The sequence below is a fragment of the Temnothorax nylanderi genome, unplaced genomic scaffold (genome assembly GCF_030848795.1).
Source record: "Temnothorax nylanderi isolate EJ_2023f unplaced genomic scaffold, tnyl_v1.0 TNYL_tig0479_pilon, whole genome shotgun sequence".
In the NCBI taxonomy this organism is placed as follows: Eukaryota; Metazoa; Arthropoda; class Insecta; order Hymenoptera; family Formicidae; genus Temnothorax; species Temnothorax nylanderi.
In genome coordinates this window covers 84,793-110,168 of record NW_027249541.1, presented here as the reverse complement: position 1 = coordinate 110,168, position 25,376 = coordinate 84,793, and the positions used below count along the sequence as shown (strand labels likewise).

Genomic DNA, 25,376 nt, shown 5'->3' with positions numbered 1-25,376 from the left:
AGTCATTAGAAAATCGAGACGACTGAAGAATAGGATTAAATGATATTCTTCGAGAAGGGAAGAGAATGAGCAATACGAGTATACACATACACAGAGAGTTCAGAGAATGGCAACAATATTTTATTGTGCAGTCTGGCACGTGAACACAGTGACACATACGATCGCTGAGTCTCATAGAATAGAAAAGGAAAAAGATGGCTTGAGCGCCGTTGCGCGCTGTGTTGCCAGGCAAGTATACACTTGCAAAGGGAGGAAACACGAGCGCGGTTGTCACGAGTCTCTCTCTCTCTCTCCCTCCTCCTCCCTCTCTCTCTCTCTCTCTCTCTCTCTCTCTCTCTCTCTCTCTCTCTCTCTCTCCTCTCTTAGAGGTGATAACTCTTATATTCGTAGGCATCTGCAGGCAGGGCGTTTACTAAACCGAACGGTTCGTCATCGTGCAAAGAGGCTGGGTGATTTGCCGCTGCAGCCGCGGCCGCGGTATTAGCCGCGTGCGCGGCCGCGGCTGCGGCATTGCTCTGTGCAGCTTGAGCGGCGTTAGCGGCTTTTTGCGCTGCCGCCTGAGTCGTTTCAAAGTCCAAACGTGCTGCCGCGAGTTGCTCGGCGATCGCCTCAGCACGTGCCTTAGCCTGGCCCACCATCGTCGTTTGCGCCGCCAGCTCGGCTGCAGCCTCGGCTGCCGCTTGTGCGGCATGTTCGGCAGTTGCCTGTGCCGCGTTCAACGCCGTGGTGATCACCTGCACTTGGTGCATCGCCTGTTGCGCTGCGTTTTTCGCAGATGCGGCCGCCCGTTGAGCTTGTTGCAATTGTTGCTTTTCACCGTCCACCGCGACATGTGCGTCCCTCGACTGCTGTTCTAGACCCATCACTATAATTTGCTTGCCGGCTAAGGCTGCAGCGGCAGTTGCCGCGGATTGTGCTGCCGCTTGAGCCAGAGTGTTTTTGGCTACGTATGCTGCCTGTCCAGCGGCCGATGGTTGTTGATTCAATTGTGTGTGAGCCTGGTCAGCGGCTCCTGCAATCAGGACACAAAAATTGTGTCAAAAGTAAAAGAAAAACTATATTTTACATGTCCATTTATTCGCCCCCCTCTCTCTCTCTCTCTCTCTCTCTCTCTCTCTCTCTCTCTCTCTCTCTCTCTCTCTCTCTCTCTACCCGTTATATTTTTATCACAATGAGAAAAAGCAAAGGATCATTGACCGGTTTAAACACAAGAAACGTATCTAACCTTTCGCTATACTGGCCAAAGGGCCACCCACGCTGTAACCAGGTCGGATAAGATGACTCGAACGATGACCACTCGCAGCGACTGCTACGACAGGCGCAGCTTCAATATAATGAGAATTTGACTCGATCAAACCTAACGCGGGTGCGCTATGACCTGCGTACTCAAATTCATAACCGTCGATCACTTCCTGATCGTGAATCTGCTTTTTAGATTTGCCGCAGTGCACGAAAGTTACGTAAGCCAGAAACATCAACAAGATCTTCATGTTGAAACGTTAAACGTTTAGTTGTGGCTAATGAATATCTGTAAAAACCAAGAAAACAAAGCTGAAATTAATTTTCTTTTAAAAAGAATGTAATATGTACACGACATATAATTATCGAATTTTATTTATCATTGCATTTTGTTGTTTAACACATACTTAACATATTAGAGTCTCTTGAATTAGTTTTTTATAACGCAAATAAATGGACTCCAATTGCAACATATCATTTATTCCTGCGTAGGGGAGACCGCGCGGGGCTATTTGTCCACACTTTACGCTTTTTTCAAGTTTACTAATAAACTAATAAAAATATTTGGCTAAAATTTTAATGGTATAACCTTTCAACTTTGCTATTAAAAAAAACATGTTTAGAATCGTTAATCTTTTACCATTTTAAAGAGGTAAATTTTTCAAGTATAGGCAAGTCAAGCGTAGACAGATCTGCCCCATATGCGGAGCTATCTGTCCACATAATAAAAAAAAACACATTATTTATATTAATTTTTATGCTTGATTATAATATTATTTATTATTAATATATAATATTGAAAAAACTGCCTAATCGTTGTAGTCCAGAGAAGTAGTCTGGCACTTTGTGTAGATTTTTTGACAGAATTCCTGCGTGGAGCTGACTTTTCTTTATATATACGGTAGCATCAAATCAGATTTTGAGTCCGTTGCAAAATTAATGTGATGAGATTTTTTTGTCCCCTCAATTTTTAATCTTTTTTTTTTATTTTGGGGCCTTTACTTTATCCTCGGCAGCGTTTGAAAATTTAAGACAAACTCATATATGTAACTTGACGTGTATTTTTAAAATAAAAATTTGGTGACACAATTCTTGAATCGCAGGATCAAGTAGCTGCTCGTAGGTCACTTTTTTACAGTAGCAAGTAAGAGTGCGAACATTTATTCCAAAGTCTAACGCTGTTTTTGCGAAAAAATTCTTGCTCGATTTTTATTCTTTTAATCGATCACTCTATTATAAGTATAATTTTATTGGATATGTCTATACCTTATCCGTCTTAAGGAAAGTTTTTCTTTTGTAGTTACGCACCATTATCTATTTATAAAAGAACAATCCGTCATTGAAGTGTGGGCATATTGCCCCATCAAAAATAGGACAGATAGCCCCGACCACGTTTTTCAGTCTTTAATATGTGTTGCCAATTTTATAGATTATGCGGAATTAAGATTTGACGCTTCTCACACCTGATAACTATATATTATAAATTGATAATATTATGAACTGCTTACTTTAATTTGAGTTAAACTATTGTCGCACAGCAAATTTTTCGACCGTCGAAAAATGTGAATAATTGTTTTCGCTTTTCTTTTAACGTATATAGCGTCTGCAAGAATTAAGCATCGCAAGAAAACAAACAACGTTTAAATCTCTTACGTAGAGCATTTCTAAACTATTTGTTACATTGGTATAGAGACGTCTGTCTTTTAAAACCTCAGATTGCAGTACTGTGGACACATAGCCCCCGTAGACAGATAGCCCCCCGATCTCCCCTATGTATGCAAGCGTTACAAGCGATTTTATATTGTTTTATTTTACAGAATTACTTTGGTGTTACGTCCAAGAAAAGTAAAAGTAGAATCTTAAATTTTTACCGCAACACAGTGGGCTGGGAGACTTGAAAAAGTGGTTAAAATTAATAAAGTAAACTAATCTCTTTTAAACATATACCCTATAAGTTTTTGGAATCGCTGATTCCGAATCTGATGTCAAGAACTGTAAATTCAAAATGGCGGATTTAATATGGCCACCAAAACTACCTTTTTAAAGATTTGCAGCGAAAAAAGCATCAAGAATTGTGAGAGGCAAGTGGACTCATATTAAAAAAAAACACCCCAAATTGTTGACTACAATTTAGGTAACGCCCTAAAGCTACCTCCCTTAAAACTTTTATCAAAACTATAGCAATGCTCGAAAAGTACACTTTTTCTGGATCAAAATTAACATTTTGGTACTAATTTATTCATTTTTTGTAAAGTTTATGAAAACGGGCAAAATGGGCATGATTTTTTTTAAATACTTATAAACACGCTAATCTAATATGTCTTACTTTCAGTGGTATGTATGATAATTAACGATTTTCTTTTCAAATAGAATTAATGATACAAAACTGTACTTAAAAAATTCAAATAGTTGCTACATGGACGGTAATTACATAACTGTCGTGAAACTTTGGAAATAGCTGTAACAAGAGTTGCATATTACAATATAATACTCTTTTATGCTATTCTCCGAATCGAATTTTGGCCACTTTTTTAGGCTTGCCAGCCCATAGTGCGCAACAGTGAACGTGTGTCGCACAATTCTCAGACAATACTTTTTCTCTCGCAGGTCCAACATAACTATATATCTCTGTTAGTATCTCTATTTTATCTCACCAACTACAGAGGGGTGATACTCGACCATGATACTCGAAATCAAGTCACGTTTCGATTACGTAAAATATTACGGGACATGGCGTACAAAAGGAAAAGGAGTAGTATCAATAGATCGGATCTGACTATGAAATCAGTCAAGCGTTTACGCAAAACTACGAATGATACGTGCAAAGGAAATTTTGCACAAATTTTGCATAGACCACAAACACGTGCGCGCACACATACGTATACTTTTATGTAATAAAAGGTGATTATTTCTTTAAGAGAGATTCTTTCTTTATTTATTATCGTATGTGTCAAGGTATGTACTATATCTGGAAAATGTCTGGAAATCTCAAAAGTGCAATGTGGCGCGCGACGCGGCGGTGCGTTTCAGACATTATCTATACTAGTCTGGTTTCGTAATTGGTTTTTCTCCATACAAGGTTTGTTTCTTTGAAAATGAAAATTTCTTCCGAGTCTGGTCAACGACGTGCATGACTGCTTGCGATAAGCTTGATTGATTGCTTCGAATCGATTCAGGTATGAAAAAAGAGAACCATTGTCGCGCGACGATGATACGGTGTTGTATAATAATTGAACGCGCCGCAAACTGCTGAATGGATCGAATGATTGGAGAAAGCGACGCGTAAAAACTCTGACGCAACCGTAAAAGTAATCGCTATGCCGATATGATAATTCACTCTGTAAATAAGTCTTTTTTTTTTAATATTTTGCGAAAAAACTTTTACTTATTGTTAGTAATAGTCTCATAGAGAGACATTGGCCATCACAGTCGACAAGATGAAATGGGAAAAGAAAATTTTTATGAGAAAAAAATTTAATTCTTTTTTATAACAAGGGGTATACGTTGATCAGGTTTGATTAGTCTAAATTAACATATATGAAGTGCATTCGCGATCGACATAACTCGAATTCAGATTATACTGACTTGACACATACGTGCCCGTGACGCATGCACCGCCTTTCCAAATGTCGCAACTATGCATCGCGATCGTTTAAAATCGGAAATCCGGTTTCGTCTCGCTCTGAAAAGCGCTTGTGCACGTCACTCGTGTCATGGGGGATTTCATACGAAACCTGAATCTACCTAAATGAAAATATGTATAACCACAGGTAATCACAGCTAGTCGTAATCGAAGCTGTTTTGGTTTGCGACCATGACGAGAATTTAAATTTGCGCTAATTAATAAAGTTTAAAATCGAGTTTAAACGGTATATTTATAATACACATACAAACACACATATCTATAAGAAATTTTGTGTGTGTGTGTGTGTGTGTGTGTGTGTGTGTGTATGTGTGCGCGCGCGAGCGCGCGCATGTGCGTGTATCTATGTCAATGCTACCATTTTTTATACTTTTGTCCCTGTAGTAAAGTATTTTTTTCCATAGTTACACATCTCCATATTACGGAGGTATTTTAATTACGACACAATTTTTCATAAGCTAAAAATCGATGCACTTGATAGCACAATCAAGCGCAGTAAAGTTTGAACTGTGGAAGGACGTTAATTCTTTTCTGCGAAATGAATTGTTTCTCCGCGCGCGGTTGTTTCTTTCTTTCTTTCACAAAACACACACAGTCATGTAAGCGCGCGCACACACAAAGTGAGTGATGGTTAAAAATTTGATTATATTATTAACAAAAATTCAAAACTGATTTATATGCAAATTATATAACAATTTACGTAACCGATAAAAAATTATATTGTACACATTATAAATAATAAAGTTAGTAGAATTAATTGCATTGTATTGGAATAACTTATTAATGAAAAGTACCAAAGCAGCTCTTGCATTTCTGTATTGTGTAAGAAAAAGAATATCTATTTCTATTAAAGATTCAACAAATTTTTATCAAGTATTAAATATGTCAGCACGTTTAGAAGAATATTAACAATAAGTAATTCTAATACTAGCGAGATTACTAGCAAATGTGTGTGTGTTATTTTATAGCTCTTTTATTTAATCTACAGAGTAACATTTTATCTGTTAAAATAATAAGAGGATAAAATAATTATGTAAAACATTCAATAAGAAATTTGGCATTATAATTGAATCCTCTTTTAAATATAATTAAATAATTAATCAATAGTAACAGATTTATTGATAGTCTTATTTATTACATTAATGATTAATACAATAACAATTACATTGGTATGAGTTGTTTATATGAAAAGTTGAATACGAGAAAAAACAAACGACGTCAATAATGCATACAATCGACCTAGAAACTGTCTTGTTCTAACGATTCGAAAATTATTTCGGATAAAGAAAGGAAGAAAAAGAATATTTGATTTAATTTTGTAACAAAACGTGTAAATTATTACAGACAATATAATTACCGAAGAAAATTGAAAACTAATGACGCGAGCACTCCTTCTCCTCTCAATGCAGCTAGTAAAGATGAACTTGGATCAACTTTTTTTTATCATTTCCACAATTTATAACTATCTAGCTGCGTATAATAATATATTTGGTTAATAATAATTGTTCATAATAATCGATAAATACATCATAAAAATTTCAAAAATATATTAAAAAATCATGTTTTGTAATTTATCGGATAAAAGGCAATTTTGCAAGATTAATTCTAATTAAAGATATAAAAAAGAGAAGAAAATTTAGAGAAAATGTAAGAAAATGAACGTTAATGTAGAAAAATAAAAGAAGGAAGTGTCAATTACGTCACAAAAATATTTTTTATCAAAATTTAAAGAGATATGCTAAAATTTACTATACATTTCTCGAATTGAATTAGAGACGGAATGTAGCTTTTATGGCACGAAGAAGGTGAAAGAAAACATTTTTCATACAGATAGCTAAAATATGCTATGTGCGAACACGCGGAATACATTATAATTGTCTGTATTAAACAGTCTGTGCATATGTATTTTGATTATACAAGCAAGTCTGACAAAGTATCTCTTTGATTACGAAAGGAATTTAAAATAAACCTTTATTATAAACATATAAAAAATATACATTATTTATTATATTTAAAAATTAAGAAAAGACTGAATGTGATACTATAAATTTTTTTTAAATTACTCTTGCAATAATATTTATTTCGAGTTTTATGTTATTTTCGAGCAAACGCAGAAAGAGATTTCTTGAGAGTAATAGTGAAGAGAATTTCTATACTTACTCTTGACAGTCGTGCCAGTCAAGCGTTTAGAGAATAGGAGCTGTCCTTGCTCGAAGAAGGAGTTGAGAACTGATACCAGTTACTCGTTCATCGGAGCTCTTATAGCTCCTGTCTGGAGCTAATCCAGCTAATCTATAGTCACGGAAGGGATTGCAGACGTTCAAAATAGCGCCCTGCCAATATTCGTTTCCGCCTATTATGTTTCATTCTTCATATTTCTCTCTCTCTCTCTCTCTCTCTCTCTCTCTCTCTCTCTCTCTCTCTCTCTCTCTCTCTCTCATTCCTTCATTGATTCAAGAGAAAAAAACTTCAATTTCTAATTAATTTTTTTTTATTATTATGACGAATATTGCACTGTATGCTTAGAGTAAAAGACTACATTCAATACAATTAAAAAAACAAGTTTGATATCATATTAATACCACTAATAGAAAGTCTATAATAAATTACTTATAGTGTAACAATATTTTAAACAAAATTGAAGTAAACTCGTACAAATTATTGAAATTACCACAGCAATTATTTATCATTGCAATTACATGCATGTACATGCAATAAAAAAAAATAAAAAGAAAAAGCTGTGAGTAAAAATGCTGCAAGATGAAATGCATAAGAGTTACTTATATATAAGCGAGGCGCCACTGTGCGTCTTTTGATATTTGTTTATTTAATCATAAGATACCAACGCATCATGTATAATATGTTTATTAGGATCCACATAACAAATTGGTGAATAGGAATGATATTTTAGTATTATTTTGTTTAAAGTTTTATCTAAAATAGAACGAAATGCTACACATATGCGTTATAAAAGAGATTTAATTGATTGACGTATTGACATTATTTAAATAAAATTATTGAAAAAAGAGATAATATTTTATACCTTCATTTTTCCGCTCTCCCAAGACGCATACATATTTATGCAATTCCTTGCAATCAATAAAAACATCATAAATCACGCGCGCGAATTTATGTATGTATATGTGTGCGTTTCTGAAGAATTCATTGAAATTTAGACTTCTTATGATTTTCTACAACTGCGAAACATTATTGTAGCTTATTTGTAGAAAATAGATTGCGTGGTTAGATATCGATTTCTATCTGCGCGATTCCTTGTGGGATTAAGGAAGTGTTGATTACATAAAAGTGTAAAAAGAGTACAAATCATGCGAATTTTCTCTTTCGAAGGCGCTCAAAAATATCGGCCAAGTACGCGATAGTATTTTGGAGAAAATAAATGTAATTTTTTAGACATTTTAAAATTGTATTAAATTTTATTTAAGAGTGTTCTACTTCTATCAAGTATGTGAATATAATATATACAACTTCACATAGCAAATCATCAAATATATCGAAAAAAAGCGCTAATCGTTCATCCGTTTTCGTCATCAAATCAAAACATATGGTGCGACTTTATGTCGCATTTTAAAATGATTTTTTGATGAGTACGACGTGCATTTACTCATTATAATGAATATTTCTCATGTCCTTTACATCAGTGAGTGCGAGCTATATGACTAATTATTGACATCATTTTACACTGAACAATTGACATTTCTATTCTAACCAAAATGCCGTTTTCCACAGTCATAGTGATGTTCGCGATATCCGATTGTGGACGGATTCATAAAGTCTCGATTAGTGCGGTAAGTTAATACATTTTTTTATTTGTTACAAGTTTCTATATAATATAATTCTATATAATATCAATAAGATTTGAATAATTTCAACTTTTCAATAACATTATAATATTATTGATGCTCTATCATTGCATTTGATATTATGGGAATATACAATTGATAATTGAGTCTTGATATTTCTGTTTCCTGATTCAAAATGATACGTATCATTGAATTGTGTAAACTACATACCGTTTAACACATTCGTGTTTGCATGTACGAGTGTATAATGGCCCGTCTTATTTTATTAATGTGTATTAATCTCTGAATTATTGAAAACAAACTTTATCAAATTTAAAAAAACATTTCTCCCCCTCCTCTCTCTCTCTCTCTCTCTCTCTCTTTCTCTTTCTTATTCTTTTTTTATTTTCCATTTATTTTCCATTTCAATGATAATGATAATAATAATTATAATAATAGATGATGATGATAACGATAGCGGAATAATTAATATCGAAACTCGAATGAAAATTACAATTAATATTTTAATACAAGCATTTATTGTTAAAATACTGATATAGAAGACACGTCGATTATGATAGTATTGTTTCTCGAAAAAATTATAGAATCAAAGAGACACGCGTCATGCTGAAGGCACAAACTGTCGTGACATTTCACCGAATACTTTACAGAAGAAAACTGTTGAAAAAACAAGCAATATCGCGCAGAAAGCAGCGCAGGAAGCAAAGGCCGCGTCCGAAGCGCAGAATATCGCTGGTCAGCAAGCAGCGCGTCAAGTACCTAATTATATTATATATGTCATTATTCAAAAAGATGTTTTGCCAAGATGTCGAACGACAGTGGTGACGTGATTCGAAAATATTTCATTCACAATGCATTTTGCTTCTGTGATATTTCCCAGATACGAGACAATTTATTAAGAAATTAAGACAACTAAGAGAATTAATCTTACTTTTTCAAATTTTCTTTTTCGTTTAATTCCGTTTGTTTAATATTTGTCAGATCTGCATCTGTTTGCGTGCGTGTGTACGTGCGTGTACGGATATTATCTGATAAAACTTAAAACGCGTAAAATTGTCGTGGAATTAGCGGCATGCGAGCGATTTGTGCGAGCGTTTGTTAATTACATTTGTGCACGTGTGTTGAGATTGGTATTTTGCTAAAGAAATGCGCTACGTGTATATATATATATATATATATATATATATATATATATGTGTGTGTGTGTGTGTGTGTGTGTGTGTATATACACGTAATAGGTGAAGGCTCAACTGGCGGAGAAGGCGGTTCAAGCTGCGAAAGCCGCTGAGGTGGCCTTATCGGGTAAGGAAGCGATGGTCGAACAACTGCAAGAGGAAGTGAAGGAGGCACGATCGGTAGTTCGAGAAGAAACATCTTCTCTACAACAAGCGCAGGTTAACGTGAACGCCGCGGTTCAAGCGGCGCGGCAGTCACAAGATCAGGTATACGATAGGTAAAAAAACAAGATATACAAAGGTTGTACAGGTCACAATACGAGTTAAATGCGAGTAATATCTATGTAACACCGGCAGGATAAACGCGGTGACATTTTGCACTTTATCCTAACTTTTACATTGTTTAGTTAGATCACATACGATTTAATTGTAAGCCTTGATTTATGGATCTATTATTTATATTTAAACACTTTTTGTGGCTATACACTTTGACATTGGACTTGTGTAGTTGTTCATTTTTCCTCTCTTAATTTCCTTAATTTCTTTATATTCTCTTCTTAGTTCTTCAGCTGTCATTGATTAACACTTACAATTACGTGAAACTGATGGAAACTATTATACACATATACACATACAACTGACTATATCGGTCATCATCGGCAGATCGTCGGCCTAATATTAGTTTGTGTATTATAAATATTACCGCTATATTTCCAACTACGCGTCGGTTGCTACCCGGTTTTACAATTTAATGTGACCTTCTGTGCCACAGCTGAGAACCATTAACTCGAATGTGATTAAATTGCGATCTTATAACAATCAGTTTAACAAGCTATGTTAACAAGCATCGTGTCAAACCCTTCATTATTGTAAAGAAATTTATTGCAAAAAACATCGTTTGAACACTGTGAAGAAGGCGAGTTTACAACTCAATATACAAATTAATAAATATGTATTAGACATATGCATGGACAATCTGTTGGATAGGATTATCGAAATTGTCACATCAACTTGATCTGTGATAAGAGTTATACACATACCTATATACCTATCCCAACCTCGGTTGTCGCTTTCCTCTTAAAGAGCGATAAAAAAACTGTCTCTTTAATTATATTTATAATTCAATAAAACATTTCTTCGCGCCAGTGGTGAAATAATAAACCAAAAATATTAATCGGCCCGACTGGCAGTAATTTATTAATATTAACCACGTTTCGACCTCTACTTTGGGTCCTTTTCCAAGTTACTTTGACAATGCTGAAACAACATAAATTGCCGAAAATACACAAATGCAATTAATAAAGTAAAACAAAGTACAGATATTAAACTTACGGATCATTGTGCGTCAAAGTTGTAAAAAATTTTTTGTCATCGTTGAAAAATTATGTGGTCGGGCGGTGGAACGAAAGAAATATACACTTAGAGACTAGACTGCCACGTATAAAGCCCGAAGAACGAATGATAAATACATGACAGATAATCGCCCAACATGGAAGAGATAACAAAGAGGGCAATGCTTAAAGCGAAAATATTATTCGATCGTAGACCAATGGCAAATTTTCGGTGTCTTTCTGCGAGTTAATAGCATCTGTGTGCTTTTTAATAAACAACATTTCAGAAATTTCACGTTTTTTAAGATTTTGTTCCTTATATAAAATTTTGACAAATGGCAAGACACTTTGTTTTACTTTATTAATTGCATTTGTGTATTTTCGGCAATTTATGTTGTTCCAGCACTGTCAAAGTAACTTGGAAAAGGACCCAAAGTATAGAGGTCGATACGTCGTTAATATTAATAAATTACTGCCAGTCAGGCCGATTAATATTTTTGGTTTATATTTATAATATTATATTTAAATGAAAAATAACTTTGTCATTCTTTTTCATCGTCATCAGGTCTCACCACTACTCTGTACACATGTCTATATCTAAACCGATGTGTGTGTGTGTGTGTGTGTGTGTGTGTGTGTGTGTGTGTACAGAGCAGAGGATGTCCGCTGTCTTTAGAAAACATTAAAGAAATTGCTCTCTTTAGTTTGTTAAATAAATGTCTTAAATATATAAGAATAGATGGAAAATCACTCTCAGCAATCTGCTTTGTTTAACTCCAGGCTTACAGAGCTATAAAACGCATTTATTATACACAATTATGCTCAAGTCTATAAAGCGTTGATCTGGTGCAGCTTGAAGCGCTAACAATTTTCTGAAAATGCAGCTGAAGACATTGACGAATGCAGTACGCACAGCCAAATCAAATGCGGCGAACGCGCAGGCGGTCGCTAGCGGAGCACAGAGATCGCTGCGAGAGAAAGAGGAGCTGCTAGAAGCGGCCAAGAGACGAGTGGACGAGCTATCGAATCAATTGCAAAGCGCTCGGCAAGATCTCGCGAACACGAATCGCGCAGCTGCCAAAGCCAACGCTGCTGCACACGAGGCGAAGGCGAATGCCGCTAGGAACAAAAGAAGATTGGCACATCTCAGAAAGATGCGTCGACGCGTTTAGGTGTAGCGCGAGTATTCTCTTGAGATACACGCGCCACGTCGTATACATCGAGACTTATCAAATCATATCAATTGTTCTTTCGCGAGATTAAAAGTAAAAATTAACTAATGTAGCCGTTAACTGAGCAAAGATTGATAAAAAATTCTTCGTACGTTTTCAAAATTAATAGATAATAGTAATATGTGATATTGCCAACAATATGTGATATTGCCAATATATATGTGTAATATAAGAGTAATCTGATTAATCTCTCTCCTTTTGTTCTTTATTTAATATTCTTGATAAGTACTTTTCCCTCCCCCATCCCGCGTATGTTTTGAGGGTACAGAATATACTTCGTAAGGTGCAAATTCCTTAATTAGCAATTCCATTAATAAATATTTACACGTAAATACATTGTGATAAGTATATAATTCATGCGACATAGCGAATGTAAATATCATGACATTTTTAACACTGCGCGGACACCATGTGAGCATGGGTCCGTGGGTCTTTTAAGGCACAGTCGATTTTTCATTTATTATGATTCCCAATAGCTTCAGCTTCAGCGCTTGCGAAGCGAATTGCAACAGTGGCCGGCCTATGTAAGTATAGAAATCACTTTTTGAAACCTTAAAGATGATGGATGAATTTTTATAGATTTTTTGTAACACAGAAATGCGCTTTCAAAAATCCTTTAGACTTAAAAGTCCCAGAGGGAGGTGTCCGCGCGGGTGAGTAGGTACTCCAAAAACACGGAGTGTTAATTCCGCGCAGAGTTAATTATCTGTGCGGAAGTTTATACATATATAATTTGCGGAAAGGAGAACCTTTTTTGCGGCAGATAATTATATATTTCGAATCAAAATACAATAATTTTTCTCATGTATATTCGTAAATAACTATAAATTCAGTGAACGTACGTTAATGATGATATTATATAATTAAATGCCAAACCAAACACACAAAAATAACAAAACCAGTAACATCGCCGAAGAAGTCGCATGCCGCGCAGAAAGTTAAAACCGTCTATATGAGGATCAAATTGTGTCTCGATGAAAAACAGCCAGTCAGATATATAGTGCTAAAGTAGAATTATTCAATGGAAAAAAAATGTTGATACACTATAATTTTTATTACAAAATTATGTAATATGTATACATGCTGACATTTACATTGAAATCATGAATACCATGATATACAATATGTAGTTCACAAACTGAAGCGGGCGTCACGCTTCGGTTATCGCTTGCCTTTCTAGAACGCCGCAAATACATCCCGTCCGTACCTTTGTCCGCATGTTGTAATGTGTCACGAACGCAATGGAGTTGCGTACTCGTTATCTAATTTGAAAAGAAGTGCGGGAAAGAAAATGTACTTGAATTATCGATGCTCGTACTTTGATCTCGATAACGAGTTATATTTTTTTAATTACGCAATTTTTCTCACGCGTGGCAAAAAGACTTTCTCTTTGAATCCTTGATTTGTAAATCCTTGATTTATATTTAGTTTTTTCATAACTCGGCCGTTATATCGGTCGCTCGTTCATTCGTATTTTTATTATATCCAAGAAGATCAGGTATACTACATAGACAATTAAATACGTCAACTTTTTAAAACTGTTTTAGGATTTGAAAGCAAAAAGCTTCTCTTAAGATAAGGCTTCTACTGACTCGATTGCCAAGTCCACGTTGACATAGAGTTCCTCTTGGCAAAATTGTCAACTACAAAGCGTGAAAAATGACGTTAAAAAGCTAAATTATTCTTGCAACGTACAGCGCCATTTTTCCTTTCAGTGTAGTGTTTTTTATATTTAAAATAATTATCGTAATGTTAAAATATACCCAACACTCTTATTTTGTTATAATTTAAAAAGTCAAAGCAAAAATTTATTTTAATTTGGCAGTTTGTTTTCATCCTTGATTAGATACAATTCAATTCGACATATACGAGTTATTTAGTAATTATCCAAACAAAAGACAAGTTTTCGGCATATTTTACAAGTCTGTTCCATCTATTCTAGATTGCAAATGCTATTTTATTGAAAAAAAAAAAAAAAAAAAAAACACCCTTATTTTAATGTAACGTTGCAAGAATTTTCATGATATATATTTTCTCGTTTCTGACGTCATCAATCCAAAATGGCTGCAATGAGTGAACAGAAGCCTTGCACAGACATTCTTATTGCGTTGTCTCATGAGATTTAATCGCAAGATGTTATCGAAAGCTAAACCAGCAAACACCAATTAACATGCAACTTACATGCAAGTTATAATTTCCCACTCAACAATAATGTGTGTGTAGCTGTTATTACGACAAATTCGATATTGTTGTCAATATTTAAACAATCATTTATAATTTCTAAAAAATACGCACGCACATCTGTAAACTGTAATAACAGTAATTTCAATAGTCTATTATTTTAAGATTAATATATTTACAAAGTTTTATATGTTTTTTAGACGAGTGCTTGATAGTTTGATACGAGTCGTATATCTATATATATATATATATATATATATATATATATATATCGTGTACGATATTTTATACAATAAACTAAAAAGAAATAAGAAGACTAATAAGAAGGAAGAAAGAAGATTGCAAAAATTACAATGCAGCATGCATATATAGCTGTTATTCTCCCTCCATTTAAGTCGAAAATGAGATCAGATTTGATCCCGGATAAAAGGTTGATTTTTCTCGGGTCGCAACCTTTCTCACGTTAAGGAAATACTTTCACTTGAAATCCTTCGATTATACTTAAACGTGGTATTGTTACGCGATATTATCATGCGGATACTCTTTGTAGTCTGCAAGGCCAATTCGTTGTCCAAGGCATTTGTAAATAAATGAGGTTGGTAACGTGTAATATTTTTTAATGCACCAAATATGCATGCACGGCCCATTACCTTGGGCCGTTGTTAATAACACCAACTGTATAATGATAGGCAATTAAGTTATAGGACGTCAGCCACGTCAGGCAATAAGAAACGCGACCAATATGAATGAATCCTGATTGAATTTGATAAACAACCTATAATTAAATTTTCGTAAATAGAATACGGAAAAAGTTTAGTTGTTCAAAATTCCAAGTTAAATAATCTATTTTGTTAGAGAGAGAGAGACAGGGGGGGGGGAGGAGAGTTGTTTATTTGATTATAATAAATGTAAATTTAAATCAAGTTTAAGTAAATTCTTAATGACCACGCGCGCGCGCACACACACGCACGCACGTCCAATAGACGTGTGAATTAATTAATTGCAATTGCACGAAATAAATCGATTGACATAGGCATAGTGTCAGATATATGCATTACCTGGAAACGTTATTCTGAAAATTAGTTCCGTCTATACGGCCAGTCACTTCGTTGCTATTTAAAGCCATTCACCGCACTCGAGAATATTTAACGATGCCTGAGCAATGATAAGCGCGCGGGCACGGACACGAATATATACCTAATACTTAGTTTAATCATAGATTCTATATTCTTATAATGCAAACGTATTATATGCTGATTATACACGTACTATACACGTAGGTATGTTATCAATTTTATCATTCTATTATACATAATAAGGAGTCATTCGTTTTGCATTTCCTTTAATTACATCACGTTCTCTGCCAAATTTTAAATTATTAATCCTTATTTATAAAAATTTCTATTAGACATCATCCGGTATATCACGTCTTTCAAATAAATTTAAATTTAAAAAATTGTTGGATTAAAAAAAATGTTTAAAATTTTTTATAAAATTTTATGTTAAAAGTTATTATTAGAAAAAATATAGCATTTAATAGAACTCAATTAAAATTTTTACCAATGAAAAATTACTCCAAGTTGATTCGAGAATATATTGAAAAATATCGCGCACATGGAGTTGGAAAACTTTAAGGCTGTGCAGAGTACTGTATTGCGAGAAAATCACTCTTTGAGTCCCGAGCTTTTCCCCTATAATGGTCGAAAGTTGATTCAATGTTTATCCCTTAGGTATATAATATGTTAAATGTGGCTCAAGAGTAAAGGTGATACGCTAACTGTCATCTAAAAGAAGGATTTTTCTTTGAAATACGGAAAGACTGATGTTGCCAATGTTGCTGAACAATAAGCGGCAAAATAGGCGCGGCGGTAGGTAAAACTACCGCAGAAGGTGCAATGTATAGAGAAAACTCGATATAAGAAGGAGAAATTGCTCGAGGAAGCAAAAAGAACGGAGTTGACGAGCTGCAAAAGCGTGTGCGCGGTGCCAAGCCACACAAATAAACTGACGAAAACGAAAAAGATTGGCACGACATGGATTCATCTATTATATTTATTTCTTTACTCCAAGATATTTTTAATAAACATATTTTATAGCAAATAACACAATAAGGAATAAGGAAAACATGTATAAGTACTATTTCACAATAAGCAAAGTCTAAGGATAATTAATCAGTTTTGTATTTGTGCGAATATATTTTCCATCTTTAGATATATTGTCAAGTATTATAGATAATATATAGATAAAGCATAATTTATTCTCCATGATCAGCATATAACATATTAAAAATTTTAATTTTAAATATACATGCAATTGTGAGGATTTCCACGTTTCAGCGTAATTTCTTTTAAATAAATTAATATGAAAAATTGCAAATTATTAATTTCAGCCGATATTATACATTATTTTACCTACAGTCGGAAATCATAATCCTCTTACAGTGATCGATTTGTGCTAGTATTTATTTATGAAGAGATGGAGACATGTGCACATGTTCCTACGTAAACTGCTGTAAAACCCTAGTTTTTAGTTTTGGTACATCCGCTAATCTAATTTAACTGTAGCTCCTACGTTTATTTTTACATGCGTATAAAGGTATCATTATTGGACTAACATTAATCTAGATAATCGATGCGACTACTCATCCTTAGATTTAGTTGTACTCATTATTTAGTTGTACCCATTATTAAGCTCTGTACATACAGGGTATAGTATTATACCTAAAGGTATCTCAACCAATAGGCTGCGTTTCTAAGGTTGTCTTTAGTACATTCCTTTTTCGGTTCAATAAAAAAAAACTGCTGTAAATACAATACATTCGGGTATGTGATATAAGTGATCCCCTAAACAGGAGTTTTACCAATTTTAACATTTAAGAAAATGAAACGAAATGACATTAATAAGCGACTTAATATATACTTGATGCTAAATGCAATAAGCAATGTACATATAGTGTTTACAGAGCAACACGGACGTGCATTTTTCTTTTATCTAAAACGACAATATACTATATCTTTGTAAGACAGAAGATGAAATCGTTACATCTATGGAAAAAAAATCTTACTCGTACCCCTTCCTCTCTGTCTATTTCCTTTCCTGATCTATACATATATATATATATATATTTGAACTTGGTGCATTGTGTTGTGTAATTATAAATCAAAATTTTATATGACACTGTACTATCCATGCGCGTAATTTGTTTATTTATACTGATATGGATCATATTATAAAATAAACTATTGTATTACACGCTATACCTACATACGATACAATGCGTTATGTATTTATTCGCGCATTATATCATATTAATAAAGGCTTATAATTTTACCATTATCAGTTGTTGTTGATAAATAATTGATAAAAACTTTACAATATCTTAAATATTATGCCGCTGGATTTTGCAACGAAGACATGATAACGAGGTGATCTAACGATTGTCGCGGCTTGGATCATCTTAGTCTCAATTAATCGCATATGACGCATATCTCAATCGGAAAGGACAATAATAGTAATAATAATAGTAAGAAAGGAAAAGAGACAGAGAGTCGACTATCCCGATCGTCTAGTGAAAGTGCTTCAAACACAATTCACGTGTGCGCTTCAACCTCCCCGAGTATATCACGAGGCGAACTCTTACCAACAGGCTCAGTATCATCTTCACCATCCTTCAACTTCCTCTGACCCGGTCTTTACGTAGTTTAATATACCGATTGCCTTGCGGTGTGCATTTTTAAGATATACTTTTTCGTCGGAACAGCAAAAGAAATTTAATTCTCTCCAAAATATTCTTTATAGTAACCTTGTTCGCAGACAAGGTGTCTACAAAGTGCGAATATCTTTGAAGAGTATGTGTTTTATTTAAATGTAAAAAGTTGGGAGAAAACTTGACATAAACTTGCAAGGTATGCATTATCTTCATTATTCTATATCTATCATTGTCTTTTCGTCGTTTATAACAAATACCTTTTTCGACAAGTTTATAAGAGATGTAATATAAATATTAAAATTAATTTATGTACATTACTTTTGTATCATATAATTAGATATGTCTATAATATAATCTCGTGCGCAATGCACAATTAAATTATTTCAAGTACAGGATTATTGAAAAATTACTAGTTAAAAATATATATGTTGTTTCTATATTATATATAGAATTATGAATTAGATCAAATTGGATCAAAATCATTATCTCATCGGTTGTTTTATATAGTAAAATTATGTAATTGCTTTCGCAAGGACATCACTACGCCGACAAATTTATCATTAATCTTCCTTTTCCAGCCATCCTCTTGTGATCTTATGTTGTAGAGAAAATGTCAGGAGAAACTTTCTTCTCTTCTCTTATGCCAACAGAAAATATATCTTTTTCGTGCAATTTCTCCGCGTCAAAGTTTTTTTGGAGCTTTCCATCATTAACATGAAAAATAAGAATTTTCTTATTCTATTTTTCCTCGTAACGTCTCTTTTTTTGTTCTTTTCTTCTTTTTCTTCTTCCTTTTCTTCTCTACTTTTTTCTCAATGAGAACCGGACACTTTTCTCTTCTCCATTAAGATTCATAACTTTATACACAAGAATGTAAAATTTCATAACAATATAATAAACATTCTTTGATAACGCACAAGTTTTCGAGAAGCTGTGGCGTGACCAAACAAGTTATAAAATGTTATAAAAGGTGCGGTGCATTTGTGTGCGCGGTCAAAATGACTGTTTAACGTAAATTCTTGGTAAAAAAAATAGACAAATATTAGTGGCAAATAAATATAATGAAAAGCTTTCGCAGATACAATTCTCTCAACGTAATTTCTCTCAAAATGAGATGGAATTGAATTTATTGGTACGAAAGCCCAACTAATCCAAGTCGTTCAACGATTGTTGATAAATTGCATGATTAATGTACTCGATCATTTCCCTCGGCAATTTTATTTATTGTTTGCCACGAATTAACATTATCGCGATCCCGAGACTCCATAGTCGGTGCTCAATTAGAGACTGTGGTAATATTAGAGGTTAAAACAACTTTTCTCAACTATTTTTTTTCCACGCGTAAAGCAGATTCAATCGAGCGATTGCTTTTAATTACGTTTATGCTTGTGAGTTAACTCAATTCATTGTTATTGTCATGCATTGTCATTGTATCAATTATAACAAAATGTCACAATTATGACCAAGGGAAGATGAATGCGGAAACGTAGGAAACGTTCGCTTATGAGCGCCGTTCGACGAATATATATATGGTTCATGCTCGTGATACATTTTAATTATAAAATAAAATATTTTATTTCAATAATGATGTAGAAAATAGGCTCGTAAATCAATTTGTTTTCTTTACTTAGTGTGTTCTAATATTATCTTTCTGTTTTCAATTTCTTTCAATTTTGAGAATGCATGAGATTGCATGAGATTGATTTCTAAGAATCAAATAGCTATCAAAATTATTAAGTTGTAATTCTTTCTCATATTTCGAGCTATCGATCGAGAAGCGCAATTTCCGCGATCTCGTGGTACGTTACGGTACTCGCATCAATGATATAGTAAAGGTAAGGGTAATCCTTGTTTAATGTGACTCACACTTTGGGCTAAAATGTGTTTTAGCCCAAAAACTATAACATGCGTAAAACTATAACATAAAATTATATCAGATTCGATCGAACGCTCGCAATAATAGCGCGTTGAAGGTGTATAAATTATATAAATTTTACACCTATAACTTAGAACTCTATTGCAATAATTGAAAGGCTTAAAATATATCCTGGTACGATGCGCCCCGGAAATGAATTAAAGTGAATGTCTTACTGTGTCGAATGACAAAAAAGCGATTTCTGGTCGTTAGCAATGTCGAGTTACATATTATACTGTTCGCGATGATGACTCGGAAGGTAGGCATTCGATTGTAGCGTAGGACTAATCCAGAGAGGAATATGGAAAGAGAAGCTCGAAATTGTTGTAAACTCGTATGTAAAAAAAAAAGCTAAAAAATTGACAGAGATCATCAAAATTATATTAGCGTGATTTTAATTTCACAATTATGTATTTTAGAACGTAGTACATATACATATATATATAGTTTCTGCTATTGGTTGCTGGTTGCGCGAATGGTTGCCCGCGTGTCATCGGGAGATGTAAAGTAGGTACTTGAAATCTATTGCAAAGCATGAAGAGTAACGTAACATCCTGCATGATTCTTCGACTTTCTTTGATTACGTGGCGCGCATCTATCTACAGATGTGCTCTATAGTGGCAACTTTAGGTTCGCGTAAAATCTCGATCGCGAGAAAGCGAAAGTTCGCGGAGAATCTAAGCGATACGGACATCCGGATGGATGATCTAACACGAGCGCGAATTGATGATCACTCGATGGAATTACGCTCGTGTGAAAGGATAATTGAGCTTGCTTTTACTTGAGATCACAGTAATAAAGAAGGGCATCTCAAGTCTATATGTATAAGTAACAAATTTTCGACGAACAAACGTTTCTCCGCTCTCTCGCGCTACTTCCAAACCTTCTTTAAAAACGTCTTTTAATAAGCCCTCCTCTTCACTCACAGCAACCACTTTGGATTGGCGACGTCAGAAGCATGGAAAATATATCATGGAAATTTTTGCAATGTACATTAAAATAAGAATGTTTCCCCCCCTTCCCCCCCCCCTAATAAAATAGCGTTTGTAATCAATAGAATAGACTTGTAAAATATAGGTATGCCAAAAACTTTTCTTTTGTTTGGATAATCAATAAATAACCCGTATACGTCGAATTGAATTGTCGCCCTAATCAAGGGCGAAAACAAGCGGTTTGACAGCTGCCAAATTGAAATAAATTTTCAGCTTTCACATACTAAATTATAACAAAATGAGACTTCTTCGATATATATTTTAACATTATAACAATTATTTTAAATATAAAAACACTACACTGAAAGGAAAAATGGCGCTGTACGTTGCAAGAATAATTTAGCTTTTTAACGTCATTTTTCACGCCTTATAGTTTACAATTTTGCCAAGAGTGATGCTGTGCGTACTGTCAACGTGGACAGGCTTGGCAAGTAGAAGCCAGTAGAAGCCTTGAAAGCAAATTTTGACGTACATTAATTTTGTATAATTATTTTCACAATGTTTATGATTTTTATGATTTTTTTTTAAATCTCATTCCTTCTATTGCACCTGCCCGGCGCATTTGTTTTACTTAATTCAAAGTTTATATTACACATACATCAAGTATTGGCTTTGCTGTTGTTCCTACGTTTTGCGCGAGAGAGTACATACGTATGTAATACCGGTCATCGCGCAGCCATCGTATTATCGCACGACGCAACGGTGTAAATTCCGTTATGCGGTTGCACCGTTGCATTGGATTGAGATGTACAACGTCTCTGGTGTTCCGACTCGTCTACGTGGTCGCAGCATACGTTTGCCAAAACTATTGGACAAAACTATTTCGATTCAACACCAATAATCACAAAAAGGTGCCTCCTTAAAATTATTATACATATGTCGTTATTATACATAAGAGCCGTAAGATTAATACGAGCCTGCGTGTATCTAGCACATAACTCAATGAAAGAGAAACTTGAGTGCCCAATATAAATGTTGCAAGATCAACGTGAGCTTAAAAGAACTTAAAGGATATATCTTGTGACGCGAGCTTAAAAGATACATCTAATTACCTCTTTATAAATTCTCTGTAAGCCCGCGTAATAGCGTGCGACTTATGTTATAACGTCTCTTTTTACCACTGATGATTGCGAATGAATTGCAATGGTCGCGATTGTTAAGCATATATACGCCAAAGTCGCACTCACAAATCTCACAAGCTTGGTTCGCATGACGCATGTATCGTGATCATATAATTTGAAGGTGTACGTAACAGCATTAGATTTTCCATCTAGAATACGTTTTGCGTATCCCAAGAAATCCAACAATGTGTACAGAAGAGAATAAATGCACTTTTTTCTCGCTTTACGTATCATTATAATGACAATAATAATATAATAATATCAAGTTTGTCAAGTGTAACATAAAAGTCAACAAGAAAGAATTAAGGCATCGATATAGAAAACATGATAAATAATTGTACATTGCGCAAGAAGCGAAATTTCAGCTAAAAGGTGCTGTTCAAGTTTAACTCGAAATTTAAAAAGTCTACAAAAGATGATTTTATAATGCATCGAGTAAAGTTTTATAGCTTTATTTGAAAAAATCGTAAAATAATCATCGATTGTATGTAAAGCGGAATATTCGACAGCGCCGCCGCGCTTTTCCAGAGAGACGGACTAAGAAAGATGCGCTGTACGAGTAAAAGTATCATGACATATTGCAGTGTAGCAAGAAGAAAGGTAAACTCGATTCCGAACAAGCCCACTCGACCATGACAGATTAAACCGCATCAAAATTAAACCTGTCCGTATATAAGAACATTCTCAATAGCGAGGTCGTTTGTTCGCCGTTCGAAAATTATAGTCTAAAGTCATCTCGTATAGAAAGTGAATCCTTTCATCTCCTTTCATTGTAATTGCCACTCTATGACCATCGATTATATCTACACAGTATTTTGCGACAGTTAATAAGTAACTGTTTATTTTGCGTAGTTCGATATTATTATATTTTTAAACGTTATATTTGAACGATACGATTTCGATATTTATTACTATACTAGCAATACTTGTGTTTCTGTTTCCAAACTGATTCCTTTTCGTTCAGTTAAGAGTTTAATTTTGACGTCTTATGAACTGTAATGCTTTTATCAGATCAAAAATTAATGCACATTTTATTTTGCTATCAACAATAATAGCTATATACGGAAACCGGAAGAATTTATGATATAGAATTATGATATACTAGATTTTTCGCCCGCGCTTCGCGCGGGCTCAAAATCTATTCCCCTCTCCCCAAACTCACCCATTAATTAGGAGCACCAATAGAACCCCATGAAACCTCCAATTTTCAACCCCATAGTAGCCATCCCCATAAAATTAGTAATCTTTTGGTACCAGTTTCATCAAGATCATCAACGAAAAATTAGACAAATTTTGGCACTGGTTTCAAAAAAAATTGATCCATTAATAAAAAATAAAACTTATCCTTCTCAAAATTAAAAGACTTTTGGCACTGTTTTCACGGAAAATCGGTCAATTAATACTTATTATTTCTCGAAATTTGAATAATTTCCAAACCGGTTTCCAAAAAAATCGGTAACAAAAAATTATCCATAAAAATTATCCATAAAAAAATTTAAGTATATCTAAATTTGCTGAATATTTGCCCAAGACTTTTTAAAGTAACATAGTGTAAAACTAATAGAGAATATTTCCAGCGTATTAATCTCTTTCCCGTACATCCCATGTATGTATAGTCACTCTTCGTTACGTAGCGGCGAGTCGAGATGAAGAAGATTGCGGCAACTTATATCTCAGAGACGTAATTAGAACAAGGCTAAAGGATAGCGGTGAGCGATCGTGCTAATGGTATGTAGGTGGCGGATACGCTGATTTCTAAATAGAACGTTTAAATCTCTCGTTCTATATGTTGACATCATAGATGGTTGATTAGGCCGTTTTATAGTGCCAATTTTTAAACTTGGCATTTCAAACTTGAATTTGTTATTGAAAATTAGATTGACTAACGTAAATGTAAAATATTTTTTTTATTTTAATTTTATTTTTTCTCGAGTAAAGTTGAGTACTGATTCTTTTGAGTTCAAGATGAATCTATATTATCAGTGATCACCGATCGAGGCGATCCTATGTCTATTAAATAATGCAATGTATGTTTTGATAAAACAGCAAAAATAAAAGGCTAAATTCTCGTGAGGAGAAAAAGGTTCTTGGATATGGTTCATTAAATTTACGTAAACCTGACAACATATGTTACGAGTGTGTGGGAATCGAGCTGTAAGTGTAACACAATACAGTTGCGCAAACAGGTTTACGCAAACATATATTATCTCACGCAATTTACATATATCTCGTAAAATGTGCGGGCATTTATTATTCGTAATCGAATAATCGAAGCGCAGCTTACATTTTTTTTCGATAATGATGTAAAAGTACGAAAACACGAAGCCTTCGCACGCGAGCATTGCTGCTAGAGTTTATCCATTAATCTAGCTGACCTAGCCTCCTGCATGCCAATCGCGCGTATCCGCATTACGCGGTGCATTACGAGTCGCGTGTATTTTCACCCGGTTGGGAGAGAAGCGCCAAATACGTATGTACATACATACAGCTACAGATACTCGCTAAAGTATGCACGCGCGGCAATCCCGTGCCGCGAAACGATAATCTCGGAGGCTTTTTCGCACATATACTATGTGTACAACACCTGCTTTCTCTACATATATAAAATGTCTTTTTTATAGCGCGCGTCAGTTTTCAGACAAATTTAGTATACACGTGATTGGTGAATGATGGAATCATTAGTTGAGAGAAATAGTTTGAAACAAGAAGAAAAAGAAAGAACAGTCGGAATGACTCAATAATTATGCGATGCGATAAGTTACACACACACACACACACACACACACACACACACACACACACACACACACACACACACACACACACACACGCACAGAGGCATCTTTTACAAAGTACTCTTTATGTTTCAGATCAAATCGAGAATCTGTTGAAAAGATGCGCTCGATGATATAACTGCGGACGGCAGATAAAACTAGCGAAATCACTATGAAAATAAGCATCAGGCAAGGATATTGGTGTCGATTGTTATTGGCAACCGCGATCTTGTCAGGGCATGT

General features: G+C 34.4%; 2 protein-coding genes across 3 annotated transcripts in view; one reads left to right on the top strand and one right to left on the bottom strand.

Annotated features, from left to right (window-relative positions):
- Nucleotides 1–98: 98 nt before the first annotated feature.
- Nucleotides 99–25,376, bottom strand: part of LOC139783217 (uncharacterized) — a 73,478-nt gene continuing 48,200 nt past the window's right edge. Inside the window, exons 6-8 of one of the 2 annotated variants that reach the window (XM_071722371.1) lie at nucleotides 7,043–7,174; nucleotides 1,226–1,528; nucleotides 99–1,012 (exon numbers count right to left, since the gene is read on the bottom strand). In XM_071722371.1, coding sequence (XP_071578472.1) covers nucleotides 363–1,012; nucleotides 1,226–1,490 — 915 coding nt within the window. In that variant the 5' untranslated portion in view covers nucleotides 1,491–1,528; nucleotides 7,043–7,174 and the 3' untranslated portion in view covers nucleotides 99–362. The remainder of the gene's footprint in view (nucleotides 1,013–1,225; nucleotides 1,529–7,042; nucleotides 7,175–25,376) is intronic. The other variant, XM_071722370.1, reaches the window with a different exon arrangement.
- Nucleotides 8,209–12,813, top strand: LOC139783226 (uncharacterized). The gene is made up of 5 exons (XM_071722386.1): nucleotides 8,209–8,540; nucleotides 8,630–8,688; nucleotides 9,288–9,458; nucleotides 9,942–10,145; nucleotides 12,094–12,813. Exons 1-5 carry the CDS (start codon nucleotides 8,513–8,515, stop codon nucleotides 12,379–12,381), a joined length of 750 nt encoding a protein of 249 aa, XP_071578487.1. The 5' UTR covers nucleotides 8,209–8,512; the 3' UTR covers nucleotides 12,382–12,813.

Bases quoted from the DNA above. Each gene is read 5' to 3' on its own strand.
- LOC139783226 (XM_071722386.1), top strand. From the start codon at position 8,513: ATGAATATTTCTCATGTCCTTTACATCA. The intron at 8,541-8,629 runs GTGAGTGCGAGC...CGTTTTCCACAG, and splicing joins TTCTCATGTCCTTTACATCA to TCATAGTGATGTTCGCGATA. The intron at 9,459-9,941 runs GTACCTAATTAT...TACACGTAATAG, and splicing joins GTCAGCAAGCAGCGCGTCAA to GTGAAGGCTCAACTGGCGGA.